Source organism: Python bivittatus, unplaced genomic scaffold (genome assembly GCF_059951505.1).
Source record: "Python bivittatus isolate LINGU-HERP-01145 unplaced genomic scaffold, Pbiv_v1 ctg000400_np1212, whole genome shotgun sequence".
Lineage (NCBI taxonomy): Eukaryota > Metazoa > Chordata > Lepidosauria > Squamata > Pythonidae > Python > Python bivittatus.
The window spans coordinates 9,451,192-9,467,232 of record NW_028277073.1 but is presented as its reverse complement, the minus strand read 5'-3'; the positions used below and the strand labels follow the sequence as shown (position 1 = coordinate 9,467,232).

At 36.0% G+C, this 16,041-nt stretch overlaps 1 protein-coding gene across 6 annotated transcripts in view; it reads right to left on the bottom strand.

The window, feature by feature from the left end:
* Nucleotides 1–16,041, bottom strand: part of PCDH15 (protocadherin related 15) — a 435,688-nt gene that overhangs the window by 30,126 nt on the left and 389,521 nt on the right. For all 6 annotated transcript variants that reach the window (XM_088144402.1, XM_088144401.1, XM_088144400.1 and 3 more), the window contains exons 28-29: nucleotides 12,946–13,034; nucleotides 9,716–9,892 (exon numbers count right to left, since the gene is read on the bottom strand). In XM_088144402.1, coding sequence (XP_088000528.1) covers nucleotides 9,716–9,892; nucleotides 12,946–13,034 — 266 coding nt within the window. The remainder of the gene's footprint in view (nucleotides 1–9,715; nucleotides 9,893–12,945; nucleotides 13,035–16,041) is intronic.

Genomic DNA, 16,041 nt, shown 5'->3' with positions numbered 1-16,041 from the left:
GATTCCCCTCGTCTTGGCAGCAAGGGCCAAGTTGGTGCCATGGGAGCTGTGCCCACACACATTTTTTTTTTTTTTAAAAGGCAGAGCTTTGATTGCATTGTAGTGGCTGCCATCTTGAGTTCTGCATCTTTCATAAAGTATAATCTTTATATTTCTCTTTACTCTCACATACCACATTTTGGCAAACCTGAGCAAAAGGACCACGTTAAAAACAAAACAGAACAAAACAAAACATTGTGATTTCTACTGTTGATTTACAGGCAAATAATAGTTTGGGTAAAGTATGTGTAGCTTAAAATCAGAAATTATAGGAAAAAAAGGAGCACATGAAAAGAAGTGAAAATATGGAAATCCAAATCTCACTCATATGCCCTCTAACTTTTTTAGTGTTCAGGTGGCTCCAAGTCACTGCAATATTCCACACGCTGCATTATTTGCAGTCTTATTTTTACTGAACCAGTAATTTTGTTGGACAAACTAAATATGTGCTCACTGAATAGGTGGAATATTAGCTGATTTCAGCTAAGACTATTTTCTGAGGAAAGGTGATTTGTACAGAGACAGGATAAAAAATCTCCCTCAAGAAGGCAGCTGCAACACACACAAAAAGGAAGGGCTTCAGTCATGCAGTTGCAAAACCTGCATTGTCAATTTCATACCTTCATTGGTGACCACAAAGACACTGTGGTGTAACCACTAAGTCTTGACCGGGTAGGTTTCATATCTAAAAAGTAGGATATGGTACACTCTAAACTTGAGAATTATTATGGTTATTTTATAAGGGGGACAGAAAGGTTTCCTAAAACCATATAACGTGGTAGCGGTGGGAATGAACATCACCGTTCATTCCCACCACTACCACACCCAAAGTCAAACGGCTTTGGAATTAGTTATTACTGTGAGAGGAAGTTTTAAAAAATCTGAGAAAAAATATATCTTAACACTATAGAGTCTCCCATCACAGATCTGTGCTTTGTCTTGTTTTGACAAAAGACTTTCATATTTGATTAAACTTTGGGAATAGTCAAAACACTATGGGCATTTTATTATTCCCAAATTCTCCTTTCTGTTAGGACACCATTCCTTGAAAGCAAGTCAAGGGATCAGAACATCCTGAGGGACATAGAAGAGGTAGCTGAAAAATCTGGTTTGTTTTTCCAAAGTATACTTTGAACATTATCCTGTAAGTGTATGGTGGGGCAGAAGGGTGACTGAGACCCTTTCAAGGCTTCTCTTGCAGGATGAAATAAAGTAAAGTACCAGCTGGAGTTGCTTTTGAAATTCGGAAATACATTTGAGCTTATTGGAACTAAACCGCTGGAGATTCCCTGCCAAGCCTAAAATATGTTAATGTTTCAGACTGAAACTTTCTCTTCATTTCTCTTCTTCACTTTGCTAAACTGACACTCCTTCACCTCTACCCCAAGGCCAAAAAAGTATTCCCTAGCCTTTTGATGCTATGATTTTTTTAAAGCTTTGGAAGAGGAACAATAAGGCTGGTTGTACAAGCTAAAGAAAAATGTAATTAGGTTGCCTCTAAGCCTGTGTTAATTAGTAGCTGCTCATTTTTTAAAAATACACCCTTTCTTCATTTTTCATATTTTCATCTTCTTTAGTACCAAGACTGTAGATTAAACAAAAATTCAGTAGTTCAAAGTTATACCAGTACACAGGAGAAAATTAAACCTATTTTCTAATATACCATATCTCAAAAATATCCATTAAATAAGTCTTGAATTAATGAAGGTCATGATGGTTGGTTGTTATATGAATTAGGTCCTCACTACTTTAATTCTCCTTTTTCTGCTCAGCCTTTTGTTTATTTATTTGCATTATTCTTTATTAAGACAATACGACTAAAGGCAGACATTATATCTATATTGTACTGGAAAAACAGATCATAACCACATCAAACAAATAAACAGTTTATTTTTGCTATTTGGCTGTCAATCCCATGAATTTCTTATTTATATAAAATGTGAGGAAAAAGGGACAGGATCAAGCTCATATAAATAATATCACTGTCTTGTTTGAAACAAAAATATTTCATTCCACAAACATTCATATACAGTATATGTATGTGTGTGTGTGTGTGTGTGTGTGTGTGTGTATATATATATATATATATATATATATATTCCAGTTATGGTCATCATACTTTAATATGATATATTTTATTAGATTTAACAAACAATATCAGGCAATTGCATTAACATAAGTCCAAAATACATATAGAGAAAAAGAAAAAAATATAGAAAATACAAGAGATTTACAGCAATGAGAATAAAGAGACAGTACATATAAACATTTGCTATATACTGTATATAATATATACCAGATAATAGTATATTGCTATTGAAGTAAATCATAAAATCGATCCAAATTTGATAGAATTGTGGTTCCTGCCTCTGACTTTGACTTTATCTTTGCTTTTTTCTGATGTAGCAATTAAAGTTGTTATTGTTCAGTCGTTAAGTCGTGTCCGACTCTTCGTGACCCCATGAACCATATTGCGCCAGGCCTTCCTGTCTTTCACTGCCTCCCTGAGTTTGATCAGTTTCATGCTCATTGCTTCAGTGATGCTATCTAACCATCTCATCCTCTGCCGTCCTCTTCTCCTTTGTTAATCCACAAGTCAATTGTTATATTATTTAGAGTTTTCCAATGTTGTGCAATTATTATTTTTTGCATTGAACTGAAGTGAATCCATCTGGTCTCCATAACTTCTGCCAATTTATCTTCTGTATGGGATTACCAAGATCAGTATCCCAAGCTTCCTTTCAATGGTGGATGTCCTATTTCTGATTGCAGTAACAACTGTACACATTTTTGAAATTGATCCTTTTGGTTGTTCTAAATAATGAAGTATTAAATTCTTGAAGTTGGTATAGGGCCATGCTGCTGAAGCTCTAATATTTCTGTTGCCCAAAAGAGATTTGAGTTGATACCAAAAGAGCCATGGTACCTTATCACCTATTCATTGCTCAATCTGATCTTTATTGACAGGTTCCCTATTACTATAAAAATATTTTAGTCTATAAAGATTATATTCTTTCAAAGATTTCATTTTAGCCAAACCATAATAATTATCCTGATTGATATATGTTACTAGAGGAGTTAAAGGGGAAGAATCCTTTATAAAACAGTGTATTTACTCTTCCAAATTTGAAGCATTGTTTTAGTAACAGCATTTTCAATCTGTTTTATTCTAGAAAAACATTTTGGGTGAAAAAAACGTTGATTTATAAACTTATCTGGCTCTAACATAGTTTCAATTTGAATCCATTGTTTAGAAGAATCTTCCATAATAAATGGAATCATATACCCTAACTGTGCCACTTGATAATTTATTAACAAATTGGGCATACCCCAGCCTCCCTGTTTCTGAGGTGTATATAAAACCCTTTTATTTACTCTCAGTTTTTATGCATGAAAGCAGAAGCTTTTTATTTATTTATTTTTTGCCAGTATCTTAAAGCCTGTGCTGGAATTACCACTGAGAGGCATTGAAATAAAAAGTTAAGCCACGCAAGAATTTTCATTTTTACCTCTGCAATTCACCCTAAAATACTGAAATGTTGTCAAGCCCAGTTTTTTATTTTGTTGTTTAATTTTTTCCATGTTGGCACATAGTTATTTGTAAAAATTTTAAAAATATTTTTTAGTAATAGTGATGCCTAAATGTTTTAAAGATGTATATACTATTGGAATCTCTAGAGTGGTGGAAATTTCCTTTTCAGTTTTCGGGGATGTAGGAAAAAACCATAAAATGTGATTTATGAAAATTAACTGATAATCCTGACACCTCTGCAAATTCCTCCAGATCCTCCTTAATATAGCTAGCTGAATAAGAAGCATTTGAAAGAGTCAAGATCATATCATTTGCAAATAGATTTCAGAGATACATATTATCTCCCATTTTTATCCCATTAATCTGAGTATTGGATCCAAGTGCTATTGCCAGTGCTTCTATAGCTAGGTTGAATAGTAAAGGTGATAAAGGACAGCCCTGCTTGGTACCTCTTAAAATCATGAGGAGATTTGAATCATAACCGTTAAGTCTTATCTGAGCTTTAGTTGGTCTGCAGATATGCTCAATCTTCTTACAGAAGCCTGCCCCAAATTCAAATTTAATTAATATTTGTTGTAAAAATTGTATTTCCAGAGAATTGAAGGCTTTTAGAAGAACATAAGGCTAATGAAAATGTATTAATTTTATTAATTTGTATAATATTTAACAATTTCCTGATGGGGAGATATATTTCGGTTTGGAATAAAGCCAGATTGGTCCACATGAATAATTTTACCTATAATCACTTTTAATCAGTTAGCTAACAGTTTAGTATACAGCTTATAATCCATATTGAGAAGTGAGTTGGGCCTATAAAATGCCAAATCCTGGGAATTTTTTATCTGATTTAAGGATCAAAATTTATCTTAGACTGTTTCCAAGATTCTGGTAAAGATTCCCCCAGTGCAAAGAAATTCAGGTATTAAGATCTCTTTAAATTCTTTATAAAATTCCCCTGACAATCCATCATGGCCAGGAGATTTTCCATTCTGAATAAGACTTCAGTGATTTCTGAAATAGAAGAGGGAGATTCCATAAATTGTATATCTTCTGGAGCCAATTCTGGGAATATTAACCTATTTAAATATTAATTTTTAATGGTGATGGATTATTTGAGGAATATAATTGTTGAAAAAAAGTTTGAATTGTTCACTTAAACCTTTAGTTTTGGTCACAATTTGACCATTGCTATTTTTAACTGCACTAATACATTTTTCTACTTTGCTTTTTTCAAGTTGTTTGCCAGTATTCTAGAATCTTTATTATCATATTCGTAGTATCTTTGCTCAGCAAAAATAAGCTGAGAGATTTTATCTGTCTCCAAATCATCCAACTCTCTCCTTCCATTTACTATGTTTGTAAATACTATCTAATCTAGTTCTGTTATAGTTTGCTAATAAATTGTTAATTTCTAAATAAAGCTTACTTTTGTGCTGATATTTTTTTAATCATGCTCATCTGGTTTATATACTCTCCTCTTAAGATTGCCTTTGTAGCATCCCATCTTGTTCTTACTGATGTTTCATTTGTATGATTTCCTTGAAAAAAGTTTCTCCAAGTTTGAGTTAGTCTTTGCTTTGCTGCTACATTGTGTAGTATTATAGGATTAAAAAGCCAATTATAGGTAAATGGAATGATTTCTTCTAATTTGAGAGTAATAATAACTGGAGTGTGGTCTAAGTATTGGTGCAATTTTAACTTGTTGCAAAACATTTGAAAAAGTTTTAAATATCCATATGTAGTCTATCTTAGAATGTGATTTAAGTGTACCTGAATAAAATGTATGTGCTTTTGTTGCAGGGTTCATAATTGTCCATGTATCTATGAGTCCAAGACTATGCATTAAGTTTTGAAATCTTTTGTGCATTCCAACCTGAGGTTTTAATGCATCAATATTGAAGTCCCCTCCTATTATAAAATTATCTGTATTACTTTTTTTTCTGTTCATAAGCTTTTGTAAGTAACTGATCTGACCCTGATTAGGAACATAAATAAAGTTTATTATCAAATTCCCCTTCTATAAATATATATCTACCTTCCCTATCTTTCAAAATCTTTTGAACCTTGAAATTTATGCCAGCTTTGAAAACAATAGCTACTCCCCTTGATTTATTAGACCCTTGTGCAAAAAATTGTTTATCAAAATACCTATCATTCAAGGTTTAAATGATTTGACATAATTGACAATTACTTTTCCCTTAATAGGATCTCCCAGACTTCTAACATTTAAAGAAATAATTTTACATTGTTCTCCCATTACTACATTTTTAGAATGTCTCTACCTAATTTCTCTGTGCAGTTAAGATATCTCTCATCCAGAAAATTATTGAAAGCTTATTGCTCGCAAAAATTGCCTGATAGTATACTGTCCAGTAAATGGAATGATTTCTTCCATGTAATGTCATACATAACATTAGAATTCTTTTCCCTGCATCAATACCCTCTTCCCGTTCTCCCTTCCTTTAAAAATCACCTTCCTCCCTTATCCCTCCCCCACCCCATTCCCCACACTGTACCATGCCTACATATCCAACCTCCCTACCCTCCAATCCCAGTTAGACCAATAGCAAAAAATTTGTAGAGGATCGATCCTCTTCATGTCTACGGGGTGTGAGTAACCTACTGAGATTCCTTTTCCTCCTCATCAGCCAATAAAATCTCAAATTTAATTACAATAGTTCCTTAGCCATAGTTTTACCTACATTATTTTATTTAATTATTTATTCTTATTTATTTAACTCCCTCCTTTTTCCCCTTCCTCTAAACCTAAACGTTCAAGAAAAGTAATACAATCAATATAATTTCTTTTATTCCACAGCTCAGTGCAGCATTCTTATCTAATCTTCAGCTTGTGGCTGAGCCTGCTTTCCACGGTTCCAAGGACAAGTCACAGATTGCTTCCTTCATCCTCTCTTAGAGAACTTTGCCAACAAGTTGTGCATCTAAGTCAAAGTAGAAATAACCTTTTGTCCTTGTGGCATAAACAATTAACTTGAAAGGGAATCCCCACTTGCATTGAATTTCATTCTGCATAGCTTTTTCTGTCAGTGGTTTGAATTCCTTTCTTCGCTGCAATGTAGCTACACTGATATCTTGGAAGAAGAACATTCTCTCACCGTCCCATTTAATCTCCTCCATTTCACAATGTTTTCTTATAATGTTTTGTTTTATATTTGAATGTACAAATCTGACCAAAATGTCTCTAGGTTTCTGTGTGTTCCTAGGAGAGTAAACCCAGTGAACATGTTCAATATTTTTATCCAATAAGTTCGAATCAGAGTTCAGGTCATTAATTTTAGAGATAAGTAGTCAGATTGGCTGTTCCAGTTTTCTCTGACACTCCTTTGATCCTTAAGCTGTTTTTCCTGCTACGATCCTGTAAATCTGCTAGCTCAGTCTTTATTTCAGCAATATTCTTTTGAACCTCGCCTATCTCCAAACTATTGCTTGTAGCCATATCATAAACTTTGTTGGTAACCTGAGCTATATCTGCTATTTGCCATGACATTTCCTTAAATTGTTTATTCATTTGCTCAGACATAACTGCTAAGTCTGTAGTTAATCCTACTGCATGTTTCTCCCATCCTGTCTTCAATTCTTTTTTAAGTTGTTTTATTAATTGTCCAATTAGCTCCATATCAGATGTCTGTCCATGGAGCTTTCTTCCTCCATTGCTTCTTTGTTGCTGGGAAGAGGTACTTCCTCAACCTTCTTTGGGTCTTCCAAATACAGTTTGATCCCTTTCCCTTTGTGCAGAGTTTCCTTCCTTAACATCCTTTAAATTATTTTACTATTTGATAAGATATTTAATGAGGTAAACTGGCTATATTAAATAGCTAGAGTGGGGGAAGAATGGAGAACTCAGCATGCTATCCTTGTCTGTGGCTAGCCACACCCCATATATCAATACCAAACATGTCAGTTAATTTCCTCTGAAACTAAGAAAACTGACCAAAGATTGTTAATTTGGGGTTCTTAGACTGATTAAATGCTGTAGCATATCAAGGGTCATCCATGGAGGAATCAAAAAAGTCAGGATGGTGGCTGCCACTGTGTGATTTTAACACATGTGTTAAAAAGGGGGCAGGGCTTTGATCATATGATCAAAACACCAGGAAAGAAATAATCAGATCTGACTCTTAAGAAGTGAAGGGAAAAAAAACCCAGCTATATTTGAAAATAAAGAATAGACGACAAATGTTACAACTTTGGGCAATTTTTTATGAACATAAGCATCATGCGTAGAAATATCACACTGGCATAATGCAGAATAAAATAGGTAATATACTTACAAAATTATTCCTATCTTAAGAAATGGTTGTGCTGAATGACATAGATGACTATTTACATTATATTTTTAAATGCAGTTAAATGCAGTCTACCATATATTTATTTCAAAATCAGGAGTGGAAGAAGAGTGAACCAATGATGCAAATGTTTTGCAGCAGCACCACCACCACCACCAAAAAAACCCGCAAATGTTTTTTTGTTTAGTTCTATGTTCACACATTTGTCACTGTCAGTCTATATATTTGCTATTGGTAGATCATAAAGAGTATTCTTTCTTATTTTAATACCATAGCTATTTGTAACCTCTCTCTCTATCCATCAAGTGACAATATGCCAATTTTCTTCTCAACATCAACATATTCTTGTATGTCACTATTAATTTACCCACCCAAGGTTTGAAACTCTAGAGAAAAAATACTGCCAATAAATCACAATTTGTTTGTTAGCTCACAAACAGTTGCTTCTTAAGTATATGGTTAGCAAAAATCACATTCCATCACCAGGCATTCTGGCCTAGTTCTCCTTAGTGCAGTGGAGATACAATAAAATGTAAGCAAAGTACCTCAAGGCTGGAGACCACATCAACATCTGAGGAGGCTTCCCAGTTGGTATGCCAGTCCCAGATAGATCCAGTAACTCTGCACTTTTCCACTGCCTCTCACTGCAATAAATTGCCTGTACCTTTTGTGGCCTTGGTCCCAGAAGGACCATTATACCATTAACTCACAGAGGTAATGCAATAATGAACCTTTGATCTTGAGAAATTAAGTGGCCCTAATATCCAGGTTCCAGAATGCACTCCAAAAATAAGCAACTGTCCAATCCAGGGAGAAAGGAAGTGGATACACCATACATTCAGCCTTTAAGTCCTAGCCTGGTGGCCTTGGTTCCATGGTATTGACAACGGTGTTAGCACCTCTTGTTCTGCCTCTGCTGTCTTGACCTCTCCTATTCTGATGCTATAGAGAGCGAGTCTGATGCAGTGGTTAAGGCATCAGGCTAGAAACCAGGAGACCAGGAGCTCTAGGCCCAAAACCAGCTGGATGACCTTGGGCCAGTCACTTTCTCTCAGCCCTAGGGAGGAGACAATGGCAAACCACTTCTGAAAAACCTTGTCAAGAAAACTGCAGGGACTTGTCCAGGCAATCTCCAAGAATTGGATACGATTGAATGAATTAAAAAAAAAAAATCTGATGCTAATGAGGGAAATAGCAACTGCTGAAAGCCACCTCATTGGTTAAATTTCTGAACAGCAGATTTGGGACCATTCATCTCTTCAGTTACAGTCTCATATGTGATCTATAGTAAGCCAGGGTTTTGTCAAAAAAACCCCTGAGTCTCTGAAACATTTGGAACTGCGCAGGTACAAAACCTCATACATTTGAATCACAGAAATATAGTGAAGAACAATCTTATGAATAACAGAATACAAATACATTACTGCAAATGTGTCATAAATGAGGTACAACAGTTGGTTTTGACAATAAACTATGTGTGAAATTCAGCATATGTGGTCATATGTCTGCTTGAAATGTACCATAAGCAGATAGATAACGTTTAGACTACAAAATGCTTTCTGGCATTATCCTTATTTGAGTCTGTGCATTCATCAGAACACAAGCCCTAAATCAAGACAGTGCTATTTTCAAGTCCAAAGGTGATCTCTTAAGTAATTGCAGTGGTGTGGCATTCAAATTTTTCATATGGTCCCTGTATGATATTATCTGCAGCTTTAAACAGTAGGCACATAAAAGAACAGAAATGCTAATTTTGCAACAAATGCAGTCAGTGCCTGGATACCAAGGCCTATTTTCTCAAATGACATTCAGCGCTGCAATGTATTTATCTACTTACTTGAAAAGCTCATTCCTCATTATGGCACGGTTTGTCTGAGGATCGATTGCATAGATCATGAGGTCAGATTTGGAATAATCTTCTTCGGAATATCCATCACCATATCTGCGAGCACCAATGGATTCTACCACGACTTTTGCGCCAGGAATCTGGTCTTGAACGTAACGTTCCAAAATCCTGATAATGGCAAACTCTTTGTAATTTATTGGCCATATTCTTTGACTTTTTTGCAGTAAGACAAAAAATGTTCAGTTCTTAAGATATTGTAAAGAAAATGCTGAGTTTGACAGCATGGAAGTCTTATGGAGGGAGGGAGGGAGGGAGGGAGGGAAGGAAGGAAGGAAGGAAGGAAGGAAGGAAGGAAGGAAGGAAGGAGGCAAATTCTACCTCTTAGTGTTTATGATAGGATTTGAGTTTTAAATAGTTTGGAGAGAAATTGCAATGGTATTTTACAGATGGAGCTGGTAGGCGTGATAAAGGAATAGGTTTTATCTTTTTACAGAAGCTATTCAATTCCACAAGCTATGCTCACAGTGAGTTGCCATATGTATATGAGTGTATATAACACAAAATTGGCCATACATCTCACACGCCTAAGGTTTACACCTCTGAGAAAAATTGGAGTGCCAGACTGTCAGGCTTACTGGAACAGAATAAGCAAGACTGGCAGTTAAGTCACAGGTATGTTCAGAAACTGAAAAAGTTGTTAAAAGGTTGTTTAAACAATGCAAGTGCAGAACTAGAATGTGTCAGGATCATAAAAAAACAGAGCTGACAACTGTTAAGATGCATCCAATGTGATCTATAAACAAGAATAGATTTCCACATACATAGTCAATGTGCAGCTGCATGAGTTTCTCTTTAAAAGTAGTCCATATGGCACAGTAATGGAGAATTAAATCAATATTACCAACGTTATGTAAATCCATAACCTCAAGCCGTGCAATAAAAATCTGAGCCAATATAAAAATAATAGCCAGACTATAAGAAGAGCTATGTTTTAATTGTTGACAATCACTGTCATAAAATGAATAGAAGAGGCTCTGCCTTTTTTCCCATTTGCTGTTCTTCACATAATTTTCAACCAATTCTTTTCTATGTCTTTGTTTATTGTTTTTCCTTCCATACCTCATGGGTCTTATTGAGTACAAAGCACTGGGAGTCAGTGGACTGACTTAGTTCAACTTATAGTTTTGTCTTTGGCTTCCTGGAATCCTTTTGGGGGATATTAAAGAAACTAGTTTTCCTCTCATTTTAGATCAGAGGTCCCCAAACACACTGACCCCTTCTTGAACTTTCAGATTGTTCATCAACCCCCAAACATTATATGAAAATAATTTAATAAATACTACTTTAACTAATAGTACTATGACTAATCAACAACAACATTGGCCTCTTGGATAGTCCCATCAACCCTTGGGGGTTGATATTGGCCATTTTGGGGAACCCTGTTTTAGATGGAGTCCCAGTGATTACTCTTCCATGGGAGCAATCCATTACATGTCCACGTAGTATCAGCATCAGCACCCCCAAATTATTTTCTGGGATCTTCCCTTGGGAGTAATGATGTATGCTATGGTCCATGGGGCTTTGCTCAGTTCTGAACATGGACATTTTTATTATATATTACATGTTATATTTATTGTATTATCATCATTTAAAAAGGGAAATCTAACAAAATCCTCAATCTTATAATCCACTTTTGATAACCGTGAAATAATTATTACTTTTCTGAAAAGCAAGTATTTTTGCCTTAAAAGTTACTATCATTCCCAAATGGGACAGCAAGCTTTCATTAGTGTTACAAATGATTCATACATTTTAATAATTTAATTGTACTGGTGGTGGTGTCCATTAAGAGCTGGTATCTTCGATAGGGAATAGAGGGGGAAAAAGTAGCTTTTAATAGGGGCAGGTTTCTGTTTTGTTTTGTTTTACTAAAAAGGCAACTATAATGGGGTTTTGTTAATAATATTTTTAAAACAGCAATGTGGGATTTGTCTTTCAGGGCCAGCCTGAAATTCCTTGCTGCAGTTGCTACATTCCTTGATTCCTTCTAGGCCCTGCATACTAATTTAAATGAGAGCTGTGCAAAGCTAATTAAGCTTGGGGAAGCCCCTTTAGCAAACACTTGGGTTAATTTACACCTTTATGTAAACTCTAAGCTAAGTTGATGAGTCAGTAGACAGGGTTGCAACATAGGTGATTCTAGTCACATAGCTTTGGAGATTGAGTCACAGAGAATATGTGAAAAGGATCTAAGTTTTAGCTCATCAAATCAAGACATTTCCTTGAGCCAAGTTAAACAATTAGGGACTGCACAGATTCCTTGATACCAAAGCTTAGTAGGATTGCCTGAACCAAGTTAGTGGCCTTGTGTAGAGGGTACTTGGTTTGACTAATCTCTAGGGGAGGTTGTTTGGTTTTATGATTTACCAATGATATTACAGTTACTTCCTTACTCACCTCCTGTTTGGATTACTGCTATGTGCTTTACGTGGGGCACCCTTAAGACCACTCGGAAGCTACAACTGGTGCCGAAGCCAGCAGGGCGCACAGTATTGGGTGTTTCTAGATTCGCCCAAGTTACACCTCTGTTGCATGAGCTGCGCTGGTTCAAGCTGCACTGCCTCTCAGTTGGCTTCTGGGTGCAATTCAAGGTGCTGGGTACCACCTTTAAAGCCATACATGGCATGGGACCAGGTTATGTGCAGGACCACCTCTCCCTGACAGTGTCTGCCCATCCTATCATATTGAATATGGTAGGCACTCTCCAGGTCCCTTCCCTGAAATCTTGTCATCTAGTGGGACCTTGGAAGCATGCCTTTTTTATGGCTGCTCCTATCTTATGGAACACCCTCCCCCCAGAGACCTGGTAGGTTCCCATCCTTTTAGCTTCTTAGAAGACCATCAAGACCTGGCTTTTTACCCAGGAGCTGGGGTAGAGTGAGGATGTCTGGAGTTGGTTGTGGGGCATTCCAAGGGGATGACTGAGGCACAAGGTTCTGTTTTGGTTTTATGGTTTTATGCTTTATGATTTTTATACTACTGGATTTTATTGTTATTGTGAGCTGCCCAGAGTTGTGTTTTTAGATGGGCAGCCATATAAATCTTTTAAATAAATAAATAAATAAATTACAAAAATTGACAGTTTTTTGTATGTTTTTGGATCTGTATGTTTTAAAGTATAAGTGACTTTTTGGTGATTATGGAATGAACATATTCATTACCCTATAAGCTGTTCTTTGTTTTGTTCTACAAGAGTAGGAGGAACATTTGAGACGATGACTTGCATATCCAGCTGGTTGACTACTGAGACCTGAAACAGAGAAGCAAAAATGTAGCTGAGTCTGCAAAATGTGTAATATTTCTCAGTAGAAAATGGATCTCATTTGAGAATTCCCTCTGATTGCCAGCGATATGGAGCCTGAATGGAGAAACTTACTATAATAAAATGACAAGACAATTTTCTCTCCTTAAACTTGGTGAGATTTTAAAGCACAAATATGGCTGAAATACCAATTTTTTTTTTAAAAGATATGCTTTCATTTAAACAAGCCAGATTTTATAATTAAGAAACATACAACAGACCATTATTTGCATATTGCCTTTTACTATCCATACCTGTACTATAACTCTACAAAATCTGTCTGCAATTTTGTGTCTTTTTATATGGAGATTCACTCTTCAAATTGTGCACTTGAGTGTAGGATTTGTGACACAAAATTGACCTTCAAGGATATTATCTATATTTAAAACACACCATTTCCTATCAGTCTCTATCCATCTATCTATAATAGCAGGATAAATAAAGCAGGAAAATCTCAGATCATATTGACTTCTGTGTATAGAGTATACAAGGAGAGCAAGGGCAAGGTATAGTGTAAGCACACGGAGAATTTATCCATATGAACACTGAAAGAGCTGATCAAGCTGTGTTTCTACTCCCTTTTCATCTCAGATGAAGTATAACCTTAGTGGCAAGAATGGTGTGCTGTTAGGAAATTAGCTTGAATGAATAGCGTGGTCTACATACAACTGAGGCTGCAAGCAGAGGAAATTCGTAATTTCCTCGGTCACATAAGGCCATGTTTTTTTCAGCTTATCTGGGTAAGAAAAAGAAGCAATTGGGTTGCTGAGAGGAGAGTGAAATTGATACAATGACCTCTACAGCCCACAAATTAGTCAAGTAACTTAAGTTAAACCATTGGCAACACAGCATACAAATTCTATAATAGTACCAATCACAAGTCAGCTGAAAACTAAATCAAACAGTTGGATATACATATAAAATATAAAGCATGTTTCCTGATGTACAGCATATACGCTTGACGACAAAACTAAGTCTCTTAATAATGTCTGAAGTAGCACAAAGGTCAACTAATTTCATTAGACCTTCTGAGTACCTGAATTGCATAAGTAGCTTGGTTACTTGATGGCATTTAAAACAATTTAATCATCATGATGTTGGAAACATAATTTGATATTCTGTTAGACGATGAAAAGAACCAGCACTCCATGATATAAGTCTTTTAAATAAATAAATACATTCCAAACACACAAGATCTTGAAGGAAAAGTCTTGGGGCTCTTCCAAGCAGAGATGTAGCTCCAACAATTTATTTAAAACATTCAAATGTAGCAGGTTTTTTTTAGAGGGGGAGGGTAATCATCTTGCTTTCCCCCCCTACTTTCTTTGTATTTCAAATTTTAACAATAAACATACAGATTTGAAAAGAAAAAGCAAGATGACTCCTTCCCCGCACTACCAAGCACATTCAATCACAATTCTTAGCTAATTTCAGTGTTCTTGCAAAGGGAGTTAATGTTACTATGGAGGTAAAACCATTTCACTGCCTTGCAGGTATAGGAGGTATTACAGAGGACATCTGGTTTGCCCTGCTCCCAACTGCATTCCTACCATAGGGGGTCCTTACTCAAAAAGGAGCTCAAATAGAGGATGCAAGCCATGATAAGGTCAGTCTATCCCTATGTTATCAAGATAGACCCTAAAAGAGTTGAATTGTTCCCCTTATTATTGTATAAGGAAGAGGTTAATGCTTTGTGCTAAACTGAGGAGCCAGAGCAAAACTTCTAAACAAAGACAAAGAGCCGGGGACCAAGATTCTGGCTGTCAATCCCCTCTGCACAGTTACTGACCCAAAAAGGCAAGTTGTTGATTGACTGGTTATGCCCTGCAACTAAACATGCCTGGCCTGATAGCATCTCAAATTCCACAGTGATTGGAAAAGCTCAGAACAACCCAAAATGACCCCTGTTAAAACTGGGCTACTATCTACAGACAGAATATATTTTGTCCACTCCCTTTTTCTGGAGGATTATTTTGATACATTTTTAGAATCTAGGGCAATGAATGCATTTTAGAATCTATATTAAAAACAAAAACAGCCTGCTTTGCTCTCTGAAGGGGGATTTGTAAATGACAAACCATATGTGAGATAATGCAAGAATTTTAATAAACACTAATGTACAATTTTTTGAAATTCAACAAAACTCCTTTAAGTAATGCTATTGAACTAAAAGGAAAGCAGTGTTATGGTTATACTGATGAAAAGTGAGTCCAAATTTAATTTTGGCACAGGTGGATAATTTAGGCCAGATAATATTTCCAGCTGAAACTGTCTTCTAGTCCTATATATGCATCTGGACTTTTTATGCAGATCCTTAAAATGCATTCTGAAGGTCAGTGAGCATCTAGAATAGCATACATTGCTATATGTGTATGTGTGTGGGTGGGTGGATGTTGTTGTATCTGCAAGGCAGTTAGAAAACTGCCTTAATTTTTCAGTGATCTGCAATTTTTTTGCCATCTATGACATCTCCACTTATTAGCCCATCCAGTTCAGTCCTGTGTACACCGACCCACAACAGGTGTCTAGGATTTTTGACAGGAGCCTTTTCCAGCCATACCTGGAGATACATCAATTCAAAACATATGCACTTGCAATTAATTAAGGTCCTCTCCTTCAAATAAGTGTAAGCAAACATTTTGATTTCAAGGGCTAGACATAACCCTGCACATACAGATGTGCATGCACACACATGCACACACACACCATCCCTCCTTTGAGAGAGAGCAACAAAATTCCCATGATTTCTCCCTCCAGCCAGCCCTAGTAAAAATAAAAATGAAGATGTGTTAGATCTTCATGCCCAGTGCTGAGAAATGCAAACCTTAACAAACCTTGTGCCAGTCCTGAAACACAATGGGGAAGATTGCACAGGGGGATGATTTCCACAGAAAATGTAATGGAATTTTAACAGGAAATTATTTTATTAACTAAATGAAGCCAACTCTCTAGATGT